Source organism: Neomonachus schauinslandi, chromosome 9, assembly GCF_002201575.2.
Source record: "Neomonachus schauinslandi chromosome 9, ASM220157v2, whole genome shotgun sequence".
Classification (NCBI taxonomy): domain Eukaryota; kingdom Metazoa; phylum Chordata; class Mammalia; order Carnivora; family Phocidae; genus Neomonachus; species Neomonachus schauinslandi.
The window spans coordinates 110,031,622-110,051,326 of record NC_058411.1 but is presented as its reverse complement, the minus strand read 5'-3'; the positions used below and the strand labels follow the sequence as shown (position 1 = coordinate 110,051,326).

The 19,705-nt window shown below is 41.6% G+C and overlaps 1 protein-coding gene across 1 annotated transcript; it reads right to left on the bottom strand.

Annotated features, from left to right (window-relative positions):
* Nucleotides 1-8,899: 8,899 nt before the first annotated feature.
* Nucleotides 8,900-17,487, bottom strand: TMEM202 (transmembrane protein 202). The gene is made up of 5 exons (XM_021693709.1): nt 17,407-17,487; nt 16,932-17,187; nt 10,234-10,383; nt 9,764-9,895; nt 8,900-9,096 (listed from the first exon to the last, which is right to left on the bottom strand). The coding sequence occupies exons 1-5, from the start codon at nt 17,485-17,487 to the stop codon at nt 8,900-8,902; spliced, it is 816 nt and encodes a 271-aa protein (XP_021549384.1).
* Nucleotides 17,488-19,705: the final 2,218 nt, after the last annotated feature.

Here is a 19,705-nt window from a genome sequence, read left to right as displayed (position 1 = left end):
TGCATTACAAAGGTTATGAACTGTTATATTTACATTTTCACTTGCTTCCGTGAATTTATTCTTCTTTAATTTCCTGGTTGACCCATTCATTCTTTAGTAAGATGTTCTTTAACCTCGAAGTATTTGAGTTCCTTCCAAATTTCCTCTTGTGATTGAGTTCCAGTTTCAAAGCATTATGGTCTGAAATATGCAGGGAATAATCCCAATCTTTTGGTACTGGTTGAGACCTGATTTGTGACCCAGTATATGATCTATTCTGGAGAATGTTCCATGTGCATTTGAGAAGAATGTGGATTCTGTTGCTTTAGGCTGGAATGCTCTGAATATATCTGTGAAATCCATCTAGTCCAGTGTGTCATTCAAAGTCCTTGTTTCCTTATTGATCTTCTGCTTAGATGATCAATAAACTCCTAGCCAGACTAATCAAAAAGAAAAAAGAAAGGACCAAAATAAATAAAATCATAAATGAAAGAAGAGAGATCACAACCAACATGGAAGAAATATGAACAACTATAAGAACATATTATGAGCAATTGTATGCCAACAAATTAGGCAATCTGGAAGAAATGGATGCATTCCTAGAAGCCTATAAACTACTAAAACTGAAACAGGAAGAAATAGAAAACCTGAACAGACCCATAACCAGTGAGGAAATTGAAGCAGCACTCACAAAACTCCCAACAAACAACAGTCCAGGGTTTGGCTTCCCAGAGGAATTCTACCTAACTTTTTAAAAAATTTTTTAAAAGATTTTATTTATTTATTTGACAGAGAGAGAGGCAGGGAGAGAGGGAACACAAGCAGGGGGAGTAGGAGAGGGAGAAGCAGGTTTCCCGTGGAGCAGGGAGCCCAATGTGGGGCTCGGTCCCAGGACCCTGGGATTGAGTCCCACATCGGGCTCCCTGCTCAGCGGGAAGCCTGCTTCTCCCTCTCCCATTCCCCCTGCTTGTGTTCCTGCTCTCGCTATCTCTGTCTCTGTCAAATAAATGAATAAAATCTTTTAAAAAAGAGAGAGAGAGAGAGTGGGAGTAGGGGGAGGAGCAGGGGGGTGGTAGAGGGAGGGGAAAGAATCTCAAGCAGACTCGGCACTGAGCACAGAGCCTGATGCCCGGCTTCCCGGCTTAATCTCACAACCCCTGAGGTCATGACCTGAGCTGAAACCAAGAGTTGGACACTTGATTGACTGAGGCACCCAGGCGCCCCACCCCTCACCTATATTTACCAACTATTAACATCTTGATACATTTGCTTTATCTTTCTATCTTTCTATTTTTTTCTTTTTGCTGAATCATCTGAGAGTATAGAAATCATGACACGTCCCCTCAAAATATTTCAGCATATCTCCTTAGAAACAAGTGCATTTCATACATATCCACAGGATCGTTAATACCTCTGAGAAAAACCATGTGATTTCAATACAACTCTCAACATACTCTATGCTCAAATTTCCCCACTTGTCAAAAAATGTTTATACACCTGAAAAAAAATTCAGAATCACGCACCTGGATGGCTCAGACGGCTAAGCAGCTGCCTTCGGTTCAGTTTATGATCTCAGGGTCTTGGGATCAAGTCCCCCATCAGGCTCCCTGCTCAGCAGGAAGTCTGCTTCTCCCTCTGCCCTTCCCCCAACTCATTCTCTCTCTCCGTCTCTCTATCTCATCCTCTTTTACTCTCTCAAATAAATAAGTAAAATCTTTTAAAAAAAATTTAAAAATTAGAAAAAATTCAGAATCAATGAATTTCATCTGTTTTATGTCTGTAGTCTCCTTCAGTTAGAACAATCCTATAACCTTCCTCTGTTCTTCACGATATTAAATCCTTGCATAGTTTGGGTCAGTTGTCTTGTAGAATGCCCTGCATTCCTGATTTGTGTGACTATCATTAAACTCAAGTCAAATATTTCTAGCAAAAACTCCACACAGATGATGGTATACACCTCCCACTGTTTTACATCATGAAGCATGTGATATTAAGCTATCCTATTGATGATGCCAAGCTTGACTATTTAGTTACGATTGTGATGGCCAAATCTTTCTATTGTACATTTCTCCCTTTGAAATTAGTAAGTATTCAGTGAAGGGATAATTTGACATCCTGTTCCCCAATAACTTTTCACTCAATGATGTTATACTGGTGATCCTTGCTGAAGGATATTGGGGATTATAAAATAATGATTTTCAATATCTATCGTTCCTTCTATATTTATTGGCTGGCATTTTTCTATAAAGAAAATCTGCCTCTTCTTTTCTTTCTCCTTCCACTGTTTCCCTCTTTTGTTGAGTGTCACTACAAACTAATGGATTTTTTTTTAAATTCAAGCGTTGTAATCAATTACTGTCATTATTATTTTTTGATGCTCACATTTCCTCGAGATGGGCCAGTGGAGGTTTCTAAAGTTTTGCGTTTCACATTTAGATCCTTACTCTATCTAGACTTCTTTTTTTTTTTTAAAGATTTTTTTATTTATTTATATGACAGAGAGAGACAGCGAGAACAGGAACACAAGCAGGGGGAGTGGGAGAGGGAGAAGCAGGCTTCCCACTGAGCAGGGAGCCCGATGTGGGACTCGATCCCAGGACCCTGGGATCATAACCTGAGCCGAAGGCAGACGCTTAACGACTGAGCCACCCAGGCACCCTAGACGACTTCTTTTTTTTTTTTAATATGGCCATAGACCAAAGATCTAGTCTTACGTTTTTTTTTTCCTTATTTAACCAGTTGCTCCAGCCCTACTAGTTGAACAGTTCATAGTTTCCTCATTTATGAATAGTTCACAGTTTCTTAATTTTTTTTAATACTACCACTATCATATGTTACATTTCCACTTGTGTCTATTTTTAGGTTTCCTATTCTGTTCCATTTGTTTGTTTATATCTGTGCTAATAACACACTGTCTTGATTACAATAGATTACTAAGTTATCTCCATATCAGTCAGGATAAATATCTCCATCTTCTTATTTTTCAAAACTACCTTGCCTCTTTTTGGTTCTTTGCAAGGAGAAGAGAATAACTGCCCTATATCTTAGGACCTGCTTGACATTCTCCACAAAAAACAAAAACAAAACAAAACTGTCAGACATTGTTTGGAATTGCATTGAATCCACAGATTAATTTAGAGATTTGATATCTTAATGGTTCAAAATGTTCAGTAGACACTGATAGGATTACAAGGAAAGAAACGGGAAAATCTAAAGCTATCATGGGAGATTTTAACATAGAGAAACACACAAATAAAGAGTAGTAAAGAAACAGAAACATTTTCATATTTTTTTAAAGATTTTATTTATTTATTTGTCAGAGAGAGAGAGAGAGAGCACAAGCAGGGGGAACGGCAGGCAGAGGGAGAAGCAGACTCCCCACTGAACAGGGAGCCCGATGTGAGGGTCCATCCCAGGACCCTGGGATCATGACCTGAGCCAAAGGCAGACACTTAACTGACTGAGCCACCCAGGCATCCCGAAACAGAAACATTTTTAAAGTTTTTATTAAAATTCCAGCTATTAACATACAGTGCAACACTAGTTTCAGATGTACAATATAGTGATTCAACACTTCCATACATTGCCTGGTGCTCATCACAAGTGCACTCCTTCATCCCCATCACCTATTTCACCCATCCCCCCACCCACTTCCCCTCTGCTAACCATCAGTTTGTTCTCTATAGTAGTTAAGTGTCTGTTCCTTGGTTTGCCTCTCTTTTTTCCCTTTTGATCATTTGTTTTGTTTCTTAAATTCCACATATGAGTGAAATCATACGGTATTTGTCTTTCTCCAACTTATTTCGCTTAGCATTATACTCTCTAGCTCCATCCATGTCATTGCAAATGGCAAGGTTTCATTCCTTTTTTATGGCCACATAATATCCCACTGTATATATGTATATACCACATCTTTTTTATCCATTCATCAGTCGATGGACACTTGGGCTGTTTCCATAATTTTGCTATTGTGGATAATGCTACTATAAACATTGGGGTTCATGTATCCCTTTGAATTAGTATTTTTGTATCCTTTGGATAAACAGCTATAGTGCAATTGGTGGATCATAAGGTCATTCCATTTTTAACTTTTTGAGGAAATTCCATACTGCTTTCCACAGTGGCTGCAACAATTTGCATTCCCACCAACAGTGCAAGAGGGTTCCCCTTGCTCTACATCCTCTCCAATACCTGTTGTTTCTTGTGTTGTTGATTTTAGCCATTCTGACTGGTGTGAGGTGATAGCTCATTGTAGTTTTGATTTGCCTTTCCCTGATGATCTGTGATGTTGAGCATCTTCATGTGTCTGTTGGCCATCTGTTATGTCTTCTTTGGCAAAATGTTTGTTCATGTCTTCTGCCTATTTCTAAATTGGATTATTCATTTTTTGAGTATTGAATTTTGTAAGTTTTTTACGTATTTTGGATACTAACCCTTTATCAGATACGACATTTGCAAATATCTTCTCATACTCTCTAAGTTGCCTTTTAGTATTTTTTTTAAGATTTTATTTATTTATTTGACAGAGAGAGAAACAGCGAGAGAGGGAACACAAGCAGGGGGGAGTGGGAGAGGGAGAAGCAGGGTTCCCGCTGAGCAGGGAGCCTGATGCGGGGCTCCATCCCAGGACCCTGGGATCAGGACCTGAGCCGAAGGCAGACGCTTAATGACTGAGCCACCCAGACACCCCATGCCTTTTAGTATTGTTGATGGTTTCCTTCACTGTGCAGAAGCTTTTTATCTTGAAGTCTTTTTCAAGTTCATAAGTTGACTGTGTAATAATTTATTTTAAACTATTTTTTGTTGTTTATTTTGTTTTAAATAAATGCAGCTGTGGGTTTTTATGGTAGCAATTCTTTTATTGTTGTTCTAGATATTTTGTCATTTCCATTGTGATTTCCTCTTTACTCATTTTTTTTTAAAGATTTTATTTATTTATTTGACAGAGAGACACAGTGAGAGAGGGAACACAAGCAGGGGGAGTGGGAGAGGGAGAAGCAGGCTCCACGCTGAGCAGGGAGCCTGATGCGGGGTTCGATCCCAGGACCCTGGGATCAGGACCTGAGCCGAAGGCAGACGCTTAACAACTGAGCCACCCAGGCGCCCCTACTTATCATTTTTTAAAGGAGCATTTTTTAGATTAACATATAGAGAATGTTTTTAAAAAATTATTATTTTTATTGAATTCTAACTTAATGTCATTGTGCTCAGGAAACACAAACTGATTAATAGCCTTTTAAAATTGTTGACACTCAGGGCACCTGGGTGGCTCAGTCAAGTAAGCGTCTGCTTTCGGCTCAGTATCAGTTCATGATTCCAGGGTCCTGGGATATGAGCTAACAGCAGGGAGCCTGTTTCTCCCTCTCCCGCTGCCTGCTGCCCCGCCTGCTTGCTCTCTCTCTGTCAAATAAATAAATAAAATCTTTAAAAAAAAAGAAAAAGAAAAAGAAAAAGAAACTTATCTTAAAAAAATTGTGGAAACTTTCTTTCAGACATATTATTTGGTCAATTATTCTAGATATATCTGAAAATAAAATATTTCTCTTTTTGTTGACTGTACTATCTAGATTTTTTATTTATTGACTTTTTTATTTTAATGACTACTATATTTTTCATTTCTATGATTTCTGTTGGGTTCTTTTTCATTTGAACCTGTTCTTGTTTTATTTCCCTGTATTTTTGTTTCATAGTTTGGGGTCAGTTTTTTGTAATCAGTGATTCTGTCATATATTTCTATATGTATCCTAAGACTACTTAAAGCCTCTATCATACTATACTGCAAATTAATCTGAAATTAATTCATGTTCTGATTGTTGACTTTGAGTTTTTTCTGAACATTTCTTTACATGCTTGGAATTCGTATTTGTAGGCACACAAATTTTTTTGTTGCCTTTTTTTATCTTTCTTTCCCTTTGTGCTCATACCATTGAATGGTTTGGGGGTTTCCTTACTTTGGCCAAGTGCCCCAGTCCAGCATCAGTTCTCATAATATGGTATCTCAGATTTCCTGTTCTGCTATGTTGTCAGGGAATATCACAGACCTGGTTAATGAACCAATGGGCTGCTTGGTTAAGCCCGGTTGTATTTGTGTCTTTTTACCTCTTCAAGGATTGGTTCCAAGTAAGCTATAGCCCCAATCAGGCCTTGGTGACTTTCCATAAGTCCCTAGTTTGAGCTAGAGCCATGAACCCACCGCTAGTCCATGTCTTGAGAAGTACTTTAACTCTTTTCACTTTATGGCAGCTGACTTCCTGTTCACTTCCACTTACTTTTGGACTTAGAGCCCATTAAATCCATGGCTTAAATCAAATCACAGCCTTGTGTTTGGGTCATTTTTCTGGTCTGTGAAAATGCTTGTCTTGTTTTAAACTGGCTATATTTCTCATCCTCGCATCTCTCTCCCTCTCTCCCTCTTCCACCTTCTGCCTCCTTCTCCCTCTCCCTCCCCCTTCCACTTCATCTATCATGCAATGTATTTGAAGTAGAGGGAAGGTATTGAAGGGTGATTTACTGAGCTATCTTATTGGAAATTCACTTAAGCTTTTAAAGGAATCTCTACAAGAAAAGAAAGTGAGAAAGAAGAAAATAGAGCATTCAGCTTCTAAAGGAGCAATGAAAGGTTGTCTCTTTCTTTTAAGATCATTTCCTGCTTGCAAAGTAGAAAACTAAGTTATAATTACTACCCATTCTCTCCTAATAGCCAGGGCCTTTATGGTTACTTTCTTATAATCTAGCATTTTCCACTCTCACTCAGACCTACTTCCTTCTTCTCATCCCATTTAAGACTTCCATTTCCTAAAGAGTCATGAATACTTAGCTCTCTGTCAGTTTAGTCCTACAACTAAAGTATTCCAACTGAATTATAAGTAAAGCTTGTGACCTTAATGAACTCTTCATTCATCAATGTGTGGGGTATACTTAGTGTATGAGGGGTGTGGGAGGAAGGGGAGCTGGACTTCAATACATACCTGTTCTTGCAAAGGCTCAGGAACAGCCTGAGGAGCCTCTGAAACAAGGCCCCTTGAAGTAAGGAGGCACCAGTCATTTTGCTATAACTAAGGTCACCTGCTAAGAAGAGGCGCCAACATGGAAGTTTTCTAAGATAGGGTCAAAATGAAGTGTGTGTATATATGTGTGTTTGTATGTGTGTCTCTATGGGTGGGGGCACACGTGCTTGTACTGCTAAACTCTTATCCTTACGAATAAAAGCTAAGGGCTCCTGGGTGGCTCAGTTGGTTAAGCCACTGCCTTTGGCTCAGGTCATGATCCCGGAGTCCCTGGATTGAGTCCCGCATCGGGCTCCCTGCTCCGCAGGGAGTCTGCTTCTCCCTCTGACCCTCCTCCCTCTCATGCTCTCTGTCTCTCATTCTCTCTCTCGCAAATAAATAAATAAAATCTTTAAAAAAAAAAGGAATAAAAGCTAAAATATTAATCTAGGGCGCCTGGGTGGCTCAGTCAGTTAAGCGTCTGCCTTCGGCTCAGGTCATGACCCAGGTCCTGGGATTGAGTCCCGTGTCAGGCTCCCTGCTCAGCGGGGAGCCTGCTTCTCCCTCTCCGTCTGCCCCTCCCCCTCCCACTCATGCTCTCTCTCCCTCAAATAAATAAATAAAATCTTTAAAAATATTAATCTAATGGTCTTTCTGTTACCATCTGGAAATGTTTGGGTATTCCTGATCAGGGACCAGGATTATAAAAACTACATAAATTGTAAGAACCACTCAAAAAAAAGAACTACTTAATTGCTCCATGTCTGCTATGTTTGTTTTCTACAAAGGTTACCAATAAATCTCTAAATTAAACCAAAAGGACCCAAAAGCTTATCTTTAAGAGAAGCAAGGGGCGATGTTGGGCATTTTAGTCCATTCCATTGCCAGATTTGGGGAGGAGAAGTATGGACCTCAACCAATAGAGTAGTCGTGGTAGCTTCTAAAGGAATAAAGGACAAAATGGATGTCAGGGACTTTCTGCATGGAATCTGGTTTGGGTTTGAAAGGGATCTCTAGCCATCAAAAGACTTATGTGATGGCCTGAAATCATCACACACACACCCCTTTACTTAGTTTTACAGGGTATATAAAACATGGACTGATCTTTCAATTTGGTTCACATAGATACTTAGGCTGAAGAAAGTCCTTTAGCCTCATTTGGCTCATTAAAACAAAATTGATGCCTAAGGAGTCGAAAGAGTCACAGGCCTATCAAGAATCTGATGGAATCTGTGGCTCTCTTCACAAAAAAGTGCATACATAAATTTTGTGTAGAATTTCAGAGAGCTTGTGGGGGCCTGGTTAAGATATTTCCCCACCTAGGGAGAAACAGTGGGCTCATGTAATAAGACTGTAAGTGTTCCAAATTACCAATCCTCACAAGAAATGGGACTTCACGGATTCCCCAGAACCTCCCTCCTCCCCCAACACCCTTCAGCTTCTTTGGATGGTAGGTATTATCGCCACTCATATTCATTCCATTGCTGGTAATGATCTGCAATTCCGATTCAACAATATTGATCAAATGCCTTCCACCCTGAGTGTGTCCAAGGCCACACATAAAAAGAAAATTTCAAGTAGAATTAGGTGGCATCTTTCTCCATGAATCATGCTGGTCTGTAAGATCCCTGATGCCCAAAGAGATCTCTGATCTACACCATGCAGCTGTTGTTAGTTTCTTTCATTCATGACCATAACCACTGATGTTTTCTCTTAGAAATTTTTTCTTAAGTAAAATTTTATTATTTTCTTTATGACTATAATGCATATTTTAGATCCAGTGCACACAAAACACATTTCAGCAGCTTTAATGCTTTCTCTTTCAGTAACATGGACATGATATTAGGAGAGTTTCCTAAAATCTGCACCATCATTTCCAATTCAGCCTCTCCTCCGTTTTTAAGACAAGCAGTAGTTGGGTTTTCCTATCACCATCACGGTTCTGCTTCTGGGGCTGTTTTCTCTTCCTCAACTGGAGATTCCTTATCAGACCTTAACCTTTCATCTTCATCAGGTACTACTGTAGTCACTGGACCAACCCCCAGCCTTGACTGCTCTATGGGAATCGCACTGACATTTCGATCAAGGGAAGGAAATCTGAAAGTTATGTAGTTGAGGAAGGAGATGATCCCTAGAGGAGAAGAATTTGAGGTGAATTTCAATAGATAGATAGTCTTTAGACTTTTAAAATTCTTACTCATGCTTTCCTCAGTTCTAAAAGCCAACCCTCCTCTCCCCCAGCACAGTTACTTTATCCTCCTGTGCTCTCATTGCATTATAGTATTTCTCACATGGTGAAGACAAAGCTTGAACCTCCTAGATTCAAATGATGGTTCTACGACTTTCTGTGTAGTCTTAGGCAAGCCACTCAACCTGTGCATGCCTCAGTTAATGGTAGAACAGGTTGCTAAATTTAGGTTTCCAGACTCCAAAATCCATGCTTTCCTCACCATACCATGCTGCCTCTCCATGTATGAATAGTCTAAATAGGAACAGTCAGTGCTTCTATTTCTCCTAGACTTCTACCTCCCTTTCAAGAAGTGACTTCCGGGCGCCTGGGTGGCTCAGTTGGTTAAGCAACTGCCTTCGGCTCGGGTCATGATCCTGGAGTCCCGGGATCGAGTCCCGCATCGGGCTCCCTGCTCGGCAGGGAGTCTGCTTTGCCCTCCGACTCTATCCCCTCTCACGTGTTCTCTCTCATTCTCTCTCTCTCAAATAAATAAATAAAACCTTAAAAAAAAAAAAAAAAAAGAAGTGACTTCCTCTTCCATCCTTCTTGCATAAGGGGACTGACTCACCAGAAAACGTGTATAAGAAGTCACTCCACCAATTAATATGATAGGCCCATAGGAGATCTGGCTCCAAGGCATCCTTAGCATGCCAGTGAACCTGTGCCAGAAATAGGACGAGGCAGAGGAGCAGGGAGATGGCTAGGACCAGAAGAAGAGATGTCACAACCCATCAGTGTCTTCAGTCTGCCTTGACCACCCCCCCCCAACTCTCCTTCTGCTTCCAGATGCCATATGTATGGCAGAATTAAAATTTAGGGATTTACCAAGATGGGAAAAAGAAAGGAGCTTCTACTTCTCCCCCAGGCTAAGTCAGCTGAAGTGTGTTTTATACAGTAGGATAGGGCAGGTGGCTGGCAACTTGATGTGATACTGAAGAAGAGGAAAGGGACAAGAAAAAGAGAATGAAAGGCCCACGGAGAAACTTGGTTCCCTTGACAGTTTCACCCTGGTATTACCCTGCCAATCTAGGTCTGTACCTGAGATGAAGCTGAGTATGGATACCTTCAGATCCAAGTTGGTGGTTAAGCTTCCTCTTCTAGGCAGGCAAGAGCTTATGAGCCAGCCAAGGGCAACGAGTGTGGAGAAGAGAGAGATGAGGAAGAAAGCCCTGGAAAACTGAAGGTAATCTGCCAAGGGAAAGGAGAACGGGAAGGCTTGGTTAGTCCAGCGGGGGAACCTCTCTTAAAACCAGACAGAGTCTTAGAGAAGGGCGTGAGAACTAAGGAGATGAAGCAGAGCTTGCCATGTGGCATCCAGGGCACAAATAAGGATCTTATTTCCCAGTTTTTCCACTGATACTCAGAATTTATTTACTGTGAAGGCAAAGCCTTCATTGTAAAACTGAAGATAATATACAAATAGTTCTGGATGCATTAACCCATTTAACTTAGATGTAAACTAGCTTCTAAGAAGTGTGACTCTAAACATCACGGCACGTATTAAAACATTTTCTTATTCCTAATTCTAATTCTAAAAGTAATACGTTGTTCAATATAAGCATTGGAAAGGCTACAAAAGTGCCAAGAAGCAGGAAAAAAAATCAGCCACAATCCCGCTACCCAGGGCAGCTATTGTTAGCATTTTATATTATTTCTTTCCAGTATTTTTCTATCCTCTGTACATAGTGGGTATGATACTGAATATCAAGTGATTTTTTTCTTCAGATTATATGGTAAGATATTTTTTCCCCAGTCACCTGTTGTAAACATCATTTTTAATGGCTACCGAACAATTTATCATATTAACATATTTCGCCTAATGATTTAACCATTGTTGGACTTGTAGTTTGTTTCTATTTGTTTTTTCTCTTTTAAATCTATCTGGCTGGCATAAGCCTTGTCAGCCTATGACTACCAAATGAAGTCCCATTTACTTAAACTCCCATACTGTAATGATTTCAAGCCTGAATTTACTGGATTGCAGCAATTTAACACCCTAAAAATATCTTCTATTTGTTTTTGTTTTTGTTTTTTTTCCTTGAGAGTCCCTCAAGGCCCTGCCTCATGTTTGCTCAGGGAGAGGCCTGCTAGAGCTCTTTATCTCCAAAGCCCTTACCCAAGTACCATAACACTGTTTCCTTTCTCATCTCCTGGCTCAAGATCTCTGCTCTCTGCAGACTGGATGTTGGTAAGAGAGAAGAAAGGGCATGATAAACATTACTTTTTGCTACCACCTCCCTAATATGAAACAGATGCTTCCCTTGACTTCGAGAGCAATTTTTAAAGATATATGCACCCCAATGTTTATAGCAGCATTATCTACAATAGCCAAATTATGGAAACATAATCAACAGCCCAAGTCCATTGATTGATGAATGGATAAAGAAGATGTGATACAGATAAATAGATATAGATATATATCTATATATCTATATCTACACATATATCTATAGCTATACTTGGATATTACTCAGCCATAAAAAACAATGAGATCTTACCATCTGCAATGACATGGATGGAGCTAGAGAGTATTAGGCTAAGCGAAATAAGTCAGAGAAAAGACAAATACCATATGATTTCACTCATATGTGGAACTGAAGAAACAAAACAAACAAGCAAAGAGAAAAAAAGTGGAGAGAGAGAAAGGTAAACTAAGAAACAGACTCTTATCTCTAGAGAACAAACTGATGGTTACCAGCACGGAGGTGGATGGGGGAATGGGTGAAATAGGGGATGGAGATTAAGGAATGCACTTGTTGTGATGAGCACCCGATGTCGTATGGAAGTGTTGAATCACTGTATTGTACACCTGAAACTAGTATAACACTGTACGTTAACTAATTTAAATAAAAACCTTTAAAAAAGGAAATAAAGGATAACACACAATTGCAAGTAAATATAGCTCTCCTGAGATGCTACAGATCCTGCAATCTCTTTAATATCCTTTAGAGGGTGCCTCCTTGTCTAGCTTTTTTCCTGTCTCAAGGTAACAGGGGCCAGCTCGTCTCTACCACTGAAAGTTCTCTAAGCACTTCTATGCCTGAGAATCCTAGTCCAGCTTCCAAGTAACCCAGAGAGAAGAAACTATATCAAAGCTTATCCCAGTTTAAGATCTGCCTCTTAAGTCTTATTTTGTTCTCTAGAACTCACCACTTACTAACATCATCGATAATAGTAAAGTCCATGAAGAGAAACCACACGCCTACACATAGAGGTGAGTTGTTCTGTGGCCAAAACAAGTTAGCCACATTAAAACATGATAACCCAAGAGCAACGCATTTCCTGAAATCTGGGTCATTCAGAATTGCAGGATATGTAGCCAGTCAGAACCATCAGCCTGCTTTGAGCTGCAGGAAGCCCAGTGTGATAGGCATCGTTCATGGTATTTAGGCCACAATCCCCCACAAGACCTAGCAGCCCTTGCCTATAGTCCTGGCCCTTTGCCTATAGTCCCCTGACCATAGCTAATTGGAAAAAGGAAGCAGATCTGACCTAAGTTGGACCAATTTGATTCTTATGCTTGGAAATTTGGATTTGAGACTGATTGATGCTAATTTCCTTTTTTGCTTGTTTGAACCAAGAAGATACATAGCCAGACTGAGATAGCACTTTTTGGGCACTTGCACACTAATAAACAGGAAAAATTGAGCTGTAGTGATAAAGCAAAGTATAAACAAAGATGAACGACAAAGCAACTCTAGAGAGACTAAGTGGTAGGCTTGATTTTCTTTGTCTGACATCTCAGTCTCTTCTGGAATCTCCTAAGGTACAACAAACTTCCTGCCTTTGGGAATCTGTGAGATTCTTCTGAATCTTCATGAATAGGTTCATTCTTTATGTTTTTTTTTTAAAGATTTTATTTATTCATTCAAGACAGAGAGAGAGAGCATGAGCAGGGGGAGAAGCAGAGGGAGAAGCAGGCTCCCTGCTGAGCCAGGAGCTGGACGTGGGGCTCCATCCCAGGACCCTGGGATCATGACCCAAGCCGAAGGCAGACGCTTAACCATCTGAGTCACCCAGGCACCCCTAGGTTCACTCTTCAGCTTATGCTAGTTCAAATGAAATAAAACACAAAAGTATACTGAGATATCCAGTCCAAGTCCTGTCTAATATATGTTATGGTCTAGTCTTTCTTCCACCAATGAGGGGAAAACTTGCCTTCATGTGCTTCCAATCTTCTCTGTCTTAGATCCTCATCTCCTGAAACTACATAAACAAGATCACTCACACCTCCAAAGGAACAGCTAAAGATTTGCAGCATAGGATAGTCTCACCTCCAAAGGAAGCAAGCCTACTAGTCATACACAACTAATTATCTGACCAAACTAAACACTTAGCTCCATAATATAAAATGGCTGCATTTGGTTAATTTTATGGGTTTTTTCTAATTTACTGAGCAAAACAAAAGAAACATCCTAAACCTGAGTTTGAGCCCCCATCTCCTATAAGACCAAAAGCTATATCAGCTTTTAAACATCAGTTTTTACAGCAGCTTACTTGTCAAAGTTTCAAAGATCTTAGGACCTAAGTTACAAAAGGCCCTACTTGTCAGTAAGAAGTTTTGGTCCAGGAAAAGAGAAGTGCCCTAGATATAAGGAACACCCAAGGGTGGGTCATCTGTATCCAAACATTTCTGAAGATTTCCTTAGTAATATTCTTTGATGTGGCCTTGGGTTGCAGGAAAAGCAAGGCCAACACCCCAGTTTACTGAAGGCAATGAAGCTAATGCCCTGGGAAGAGAGGGGATGTCACTTTCAATTTGGAGAGGAAGAAGTCCGAATCATTTGAAAAGCTTGGTAAGATCCTTGGTAGGGTCCTCAGGGTTGTCCCAGTCAATGATTCTGTACTTCAGAGCACCATCGGGTAGGACATAAAAGCTACCAAGACTGGAAGGAATACGACCCTACCGGAAAGCAGTAATGATTTCTCAGAGAACTGAGAACACTCACCATTTGGTGGTTTGTAACTGGTGGGCAGGATCTCCTGGAATTCCTCTTGCTGTACCCTAGGTCCTTCAGCAAAAATCAAAGCCAGGATAGGGAGGCAGTGCTCCAAAAGGATCAGGATCCTTTTAGTTATGAAGGAGCTAGACTGAGTGAATAGAGGTGGGATTGTGGATATGGATGAAGAAGGTGCTGCTGAGGGATCGGCCCACTTATTTAGCCAAATCTAAACCTCCACACTGTTGACATTGCACCTTTGTTCCAACAACAGAAGGCTGAGACAAAACCTCCCCAGGCTCAAGGAAAAGAAGGTGGTTTGGGAATGGAAAAGATCGTGGATGGAGACCTAGCATCCTGGAGAGGAGGCTGTGAAATTGGCTGAGGATTTAGGTTCCCTGGTAACCTGGTTGGAGTGCCAGAATTAAGCATCCCCACACAGCTTGGCTGTGTTTCTTGTGCAGTGGTTCCCAGGGCCCTGGCTCTGGAGGCTCCCGTGCTCGGACTAAAAGACCTACCCTTCTTTCCCACAGTCTTCCAGATGGTTTAAGTTACCCTCTGTGGCAACACGTTCCTTTACGCTATGGTCTGACCTCACCTGTCCTACAGGCGAGGTAACAGAACGGTCTGTCCCACACTTGAGACCTAGCAATAAAAGTGAAGGATGGTGCCTACTACCTCCCACCCCTTCTCCATTCTATTAGCAACAGCTGCAGCAGAGGGGCTATCAGTCATCTACAACGAGGAAAAGTCAGAGCCAGAGCCACAATGGCCTCATGTGAGTCCAGGACACAAGATCATGAGCACACATATTCTTGAGCCCACCAGAGAGAGTCCCCATGAAACTCTCAGAAATGACAGGGGGTACCATAGGAAAGGGGGCTGAATTCTTGCAATCAGTAGGTGAAAATTCAAAGTTCTCGAATTTGGATAATAATGTTTGGGTCAATAATAACATACTGTAACAGGTTCATGAGGCCTGGACATACTCATTACATTTGGGGAATTCATTATGAGCTCTGTATTGCAGACTACTTACTGATCTTAGAATTAGGACTGGTTAACATTGGAAATAGGGTAGATACTTGACTTATAATTGTGTACTTAAAGGACTCAGTTGACCTTCTCTAAATCATTAATAGTTGGCCTCAGGTGAATTCCAAGCTGCAAGAAATAAACTATTTGCTACTGTAAGTGACAAAATTCCAAGATTCTGACTCATTAAACATTCAAATAATAATCTCAAGTCCTGAATTTTAGCCTGGGCACAGTTACATAAATATGATGGCAGCTCAATTTTTATGCCTATATCTTTTACTCCATTTCCCTAGAAATGGAATTTGTGAGTGTAAATCTCCAGATACACATAATCATATTGCTTTGGTTGTACCCATTTATGGTCCCCAGTGTATGTGAGAGTGTCCAGCATTGTGAATCATCATTTAAAAATCTCTGCTAACGTCCTTTTTGAAAAATCTTATCTCATTGTTCGTTTGACTTGCCTTTCTTTAATGATTAAGGTTAAAATGGTTTTTCTGATGTTTATTAGATACTTTTAGCTTTTGTTCTATGAATTGTCTATTTATCAAGAATTTATTGGGGTATTCACCTTTTTTGTTTTTTTAAAAAACATCAAGGCCATTTGTCTTTTATCTTTCATATTTGTTGCAAATGTTTTCCCTAGTTTTTCTTTTAAGCTGGAGATGTAATTGAATTGTCTGCCTGCCTTTGATTGTAGTTTCTTCTCAAGCTCTTTTGTTAGGGTCCTGCTCCTTAGTTCCACATGCCATAGATGCTTCAGTTCAGGGTTGAGCCTAGGTGCAACCCCCAACTCCACCTCCAGCAACTGGGGCCCCTGCTTATCTGAGAAGGAGAAATAAATGCTTTATTCATGCATGTTTTCTTTCACAATACCTGTTTCTCTATGTAAATGTATCTTTTGAGGATGATGGGGAAACTAGTGTAGTTATGTCTTTCCTCTAAGTCTTGGTTCTGATTTAAAAACTTATGCATATGGTATCCTCTAGCCCTAGAAACTTATTTTTAAATGTTTTGTATTGCATTTTCAGATTTACCTAAATTCACATAAAATTTGACGTTAATAATGTATTCTACATAGCTGGCATTTGTTATACCACATATCTGACATGCATTTCTATTCCCTTCTACTGTTGGCGGAAGAACAAATTGACCTTAAAAGTTAAATCTGAGGGCGTCTGGGTGGCTCAGTCGGTTAAGCATCTCTCTTTGCCTCAGGTCATGATCTCAGGGTCCTAGGATCGAGCCCTGCATCGGGCTCCCTGCTCAGTGGGGAGTCTGCTTCTCCCTCTCCCTCTCCCCCCTACTTGTGCTCTCTCTCTCTCTCTCACTCTCTCTCAAATAAATAAATAAAATCTTAAAGGAATTTTTTTAAAAAGTTAAATCTCATGGAGGCTGAGACACTTTGCTTTGTTTCCCAGTTCTGATCAATTACTTCTATTTCTGCAAGGCACATTAGAATACTCATCACACATTGCTTCACAGTGACAGCTTATAAAGGCCCACAGAGTTCTTCCCAGAGAGTAAAGAGAGTATCAACTACTAAGCTGGGAGAGAAAACAACCGGGAGTAGGAGGGAGAAAGGGTACACTGAGACACCAAAGAAAAGGATGGCTATATACACAATTTGCCTGAGACCCCTCTTGGACTCGGAGCGGTGAGGGCAAAGAGATCTTGAAGGAAGAAAGATGAAGAGCCAATGTGGCAGAAAGCTCTGGGAGCTGTGGGGCCTGTGGCGTTTGGTTTGGTGGCACTCACAGGGCGGTTTAGGTGTGCGGCTCCAGCACAGCTCATGGTTGCATGAGATCCAGAGTCCTGAGTAGAGTTCAAGGCCATTCTTGACCACCAGGAACTGCACCCAGTTCAGTGGGGTTGTGCAGATCAGCATTAGGAGACCAAAACCACACAGGCTGCCACAGAACATTCGGATGTAGATATGTGTCTGGTCCACATGGTGCTGCCGCCTCTGGGGTGGTATCGTGGCACTCGGCTGTTTGTTGATGGGGAGGGTAGGCTACAAGGATGAGGGAAATATTGCCTACCCAAAAGGATCACCCTTGATCCCCAGGGTCTCCTACTCATCTGTCCCTTAAGTATCCCCATGTGGGTTTGATCTGTGGATGTCTCTCCTTACCCAGGGTGATATTTCTCTACCTTTAGGGCACTCTGTCTTGGCCCACCTTTAAGTAAGTCTTCTTCCTCCCATCTGACCTACAATTAGGTACCTCCTCACCCTTTGGTAGTTCCGATTCCCCCGAATTTTGGGAGCCTTAGGATTATAGAAGGTCAAGACTAAGTGTTCCCTCTTCTCCATCTTGGCAGCCAGCTCGCTTTCTAACTGCCACGGAATTTGTCTCCGTACCTCCCACACGTGCTGGCAGAATCAAAAGGGGCCAGAACCCATGGGCCAGATTCCATGTCTGTTTCGTATTCTGGGTCTGATCAGATCGGGAACAAATCATCACATTTTAATTGGGTGCATGTGTATACGATGCTCCCCACCCTCCCTTGTCTGACTCCTTTCAGCTCCTTCATTAAAGAAATCCACAAATATTCTGTCAGCAGTTACTGTGTGTCAGGCTTTGTGTTAGGACCTGGGAGAGAAAGATGAATGAGACACAGCTCCCTAACAGCAAATAAAGAAGTTAACTCAGGTGGCTTCGGGACTTAGCAGCTTGTGGTTAGAATTCAAGACTACCAGTAGCCGGGATGGCCTTCACGCTCTTGCCCCACCGCAAAGTGGAGGGGCCCCAGGTGTGTCTCAACAGGCTCAGGAACCAGTCTGTTGGCCATGGTTTGGCATGCAGCATCCAGCCTTTTCTTCCTTTCTTGCTCGAGTTCCCGTGCTTCAACGCCCTCTCCTCATGAAGCCCCTGAAGGGCGTGACACCCCTGCCTGTCGCTGCCAGGGCTGCCAGGGCCCACCGTGAAAATGCCAGTATCCCCAGCGTGGGGGGCTGCCCGCCAGCGTGCTGACAGCTACCATTCACGGGCCGGGTGGCAGGGTTGGGTTCTCTGGGAAAGCGAGGAGGATGGCCTTCCCCTGCTCCCATAGCCAGCACAGCTTGTGCCCAGAGGAGCTCAAAGTCTTCTTTTCAAATGACTCTCTCAGCGTTGGTCCTAACTCCTCCTCCCACGAGGGCTCAAAATTAGTCCAAGATGCGGAACAGATGCCATCCTGTTCCCCATCCTGGACATTTATTCAAATTAATGGCCAGCTTCATTGCCTGCTCTTGTTTTCCACAAGCAGATAAACTCTGAGTCCACAATTTGGGCTGAATCAGAATGCCCTATCACACTTTTCTCTGAGCATGCCCTCTCCTCACCTGCCCTGACCTGTCAAAACCTATACTTTACGTCCTCTTTCTCCAAAAGTGTCACTTGACTCTCTGTTTCCCGGCACTTAGCCTAGTGCCTGGAAAGAACAGTATTTAATGTTAAAGGAATGAATGGGCAATACCTATATATATATATTTTTTAAGATTTTATTTATTTATTTGAGAGAGAGAGAGGGAGATCACAAGCAAGGGGGGAAGGTAGAGGGAGAAGCAGACTCCCCTCTGAGCAGGGAGCCCGATGCGGGACTTGATCCCAGGACCCCGGGATCATGACCTGAGCCGAAGGCAGACATTTAACCAACTGAGCCACACAGGCGCCCTGCAATGTATTTTTATGTAAAGGAGAGAGACTGGTACAGAGGACAGAATGGTTAACATTGTCAGAGGAAAATTAGGGAAGCTTTACTGGAAGAGGTGATGTATTAGCTGGATTTCAAGGGAGTTTTCCAGGTAATAGAGGTGACAGGGCATTTGAGGTGAGGAGAATAGTATGTCTCAAGGCATGAGGTTCTTGGGGCACTAGAAGCAGTATGGTTCTACTAGGTACAGACTCCAATGGGAGGGTTGAGGGTTGCAGATATAGGCCAGAGCTAGATCACAAAGAATCCTTTAGGCCCATGCTATGCAATTATATTGTGATGTTTCAATTAATGTAAAACGCTAGCACTCCTGGCTTGATTGGAGGAAAGACTTTCCATCTGTAGCTAAGTGGCTTGCACAGCATGACTGTGAGATGCACATGCATGCCTAGGGAGCTAGACATAGGCATTGAATACCCAGGCTTGCATTTCAGTCCCCGTTCTAGCACTTACTTAGTTCCAACACTCACTGGCTTGGTTCTTTGAGGCAATTTCCTTAACCTCACTGAACATCAGTTTCTTCATCTCTAAAACTGGGTTAATAATCATTCCTGCTTCATAGAATTTTGTGAGGATTAAATGAGATAATATGCATAAAGCTCTTAGCACAATGCCTTAATATGTGCTCAGTAAATACTATCTATTGTTTTTTATTTTATTTTATTATTTTTAAAGATTTTATTTATTTATTTGACAGAGAGAGGGAACACAAGCAGGGGGAGTGGGAGAGGGAGAAGCAGGCTTCCCGCGGAGCAGGGAGCCCGACACGGGGCTCGATCCCAGGACCCTGGGATCATGACCTGAGCCGAAGGCAGACACTTAACGACTGAGCCACC

Coding starts and splice junctions, on each gene's coding strand:
- TMEM202 (XM_021693709.1), bottom strand. CDS start 17,487: ATGGAGAAGAGGGAACACTTAGTCTTGACCTTCTATAATCCTAAGGCT. Junction 10,384..16,931: donor CCGCACACCTAAACCGCCCT/GTGAGTGCCACC, acceptor TTCCCTTGGCAG/ATTACCTTCAGTTTTCCAGG. Junction 9,896..10,233: donor CATACTCAGCTTCATCTCAG/GTACAGACCTAG, acceptor TTCTGGTCCTAG/CCATCTCCCTGCTCCTCTGC.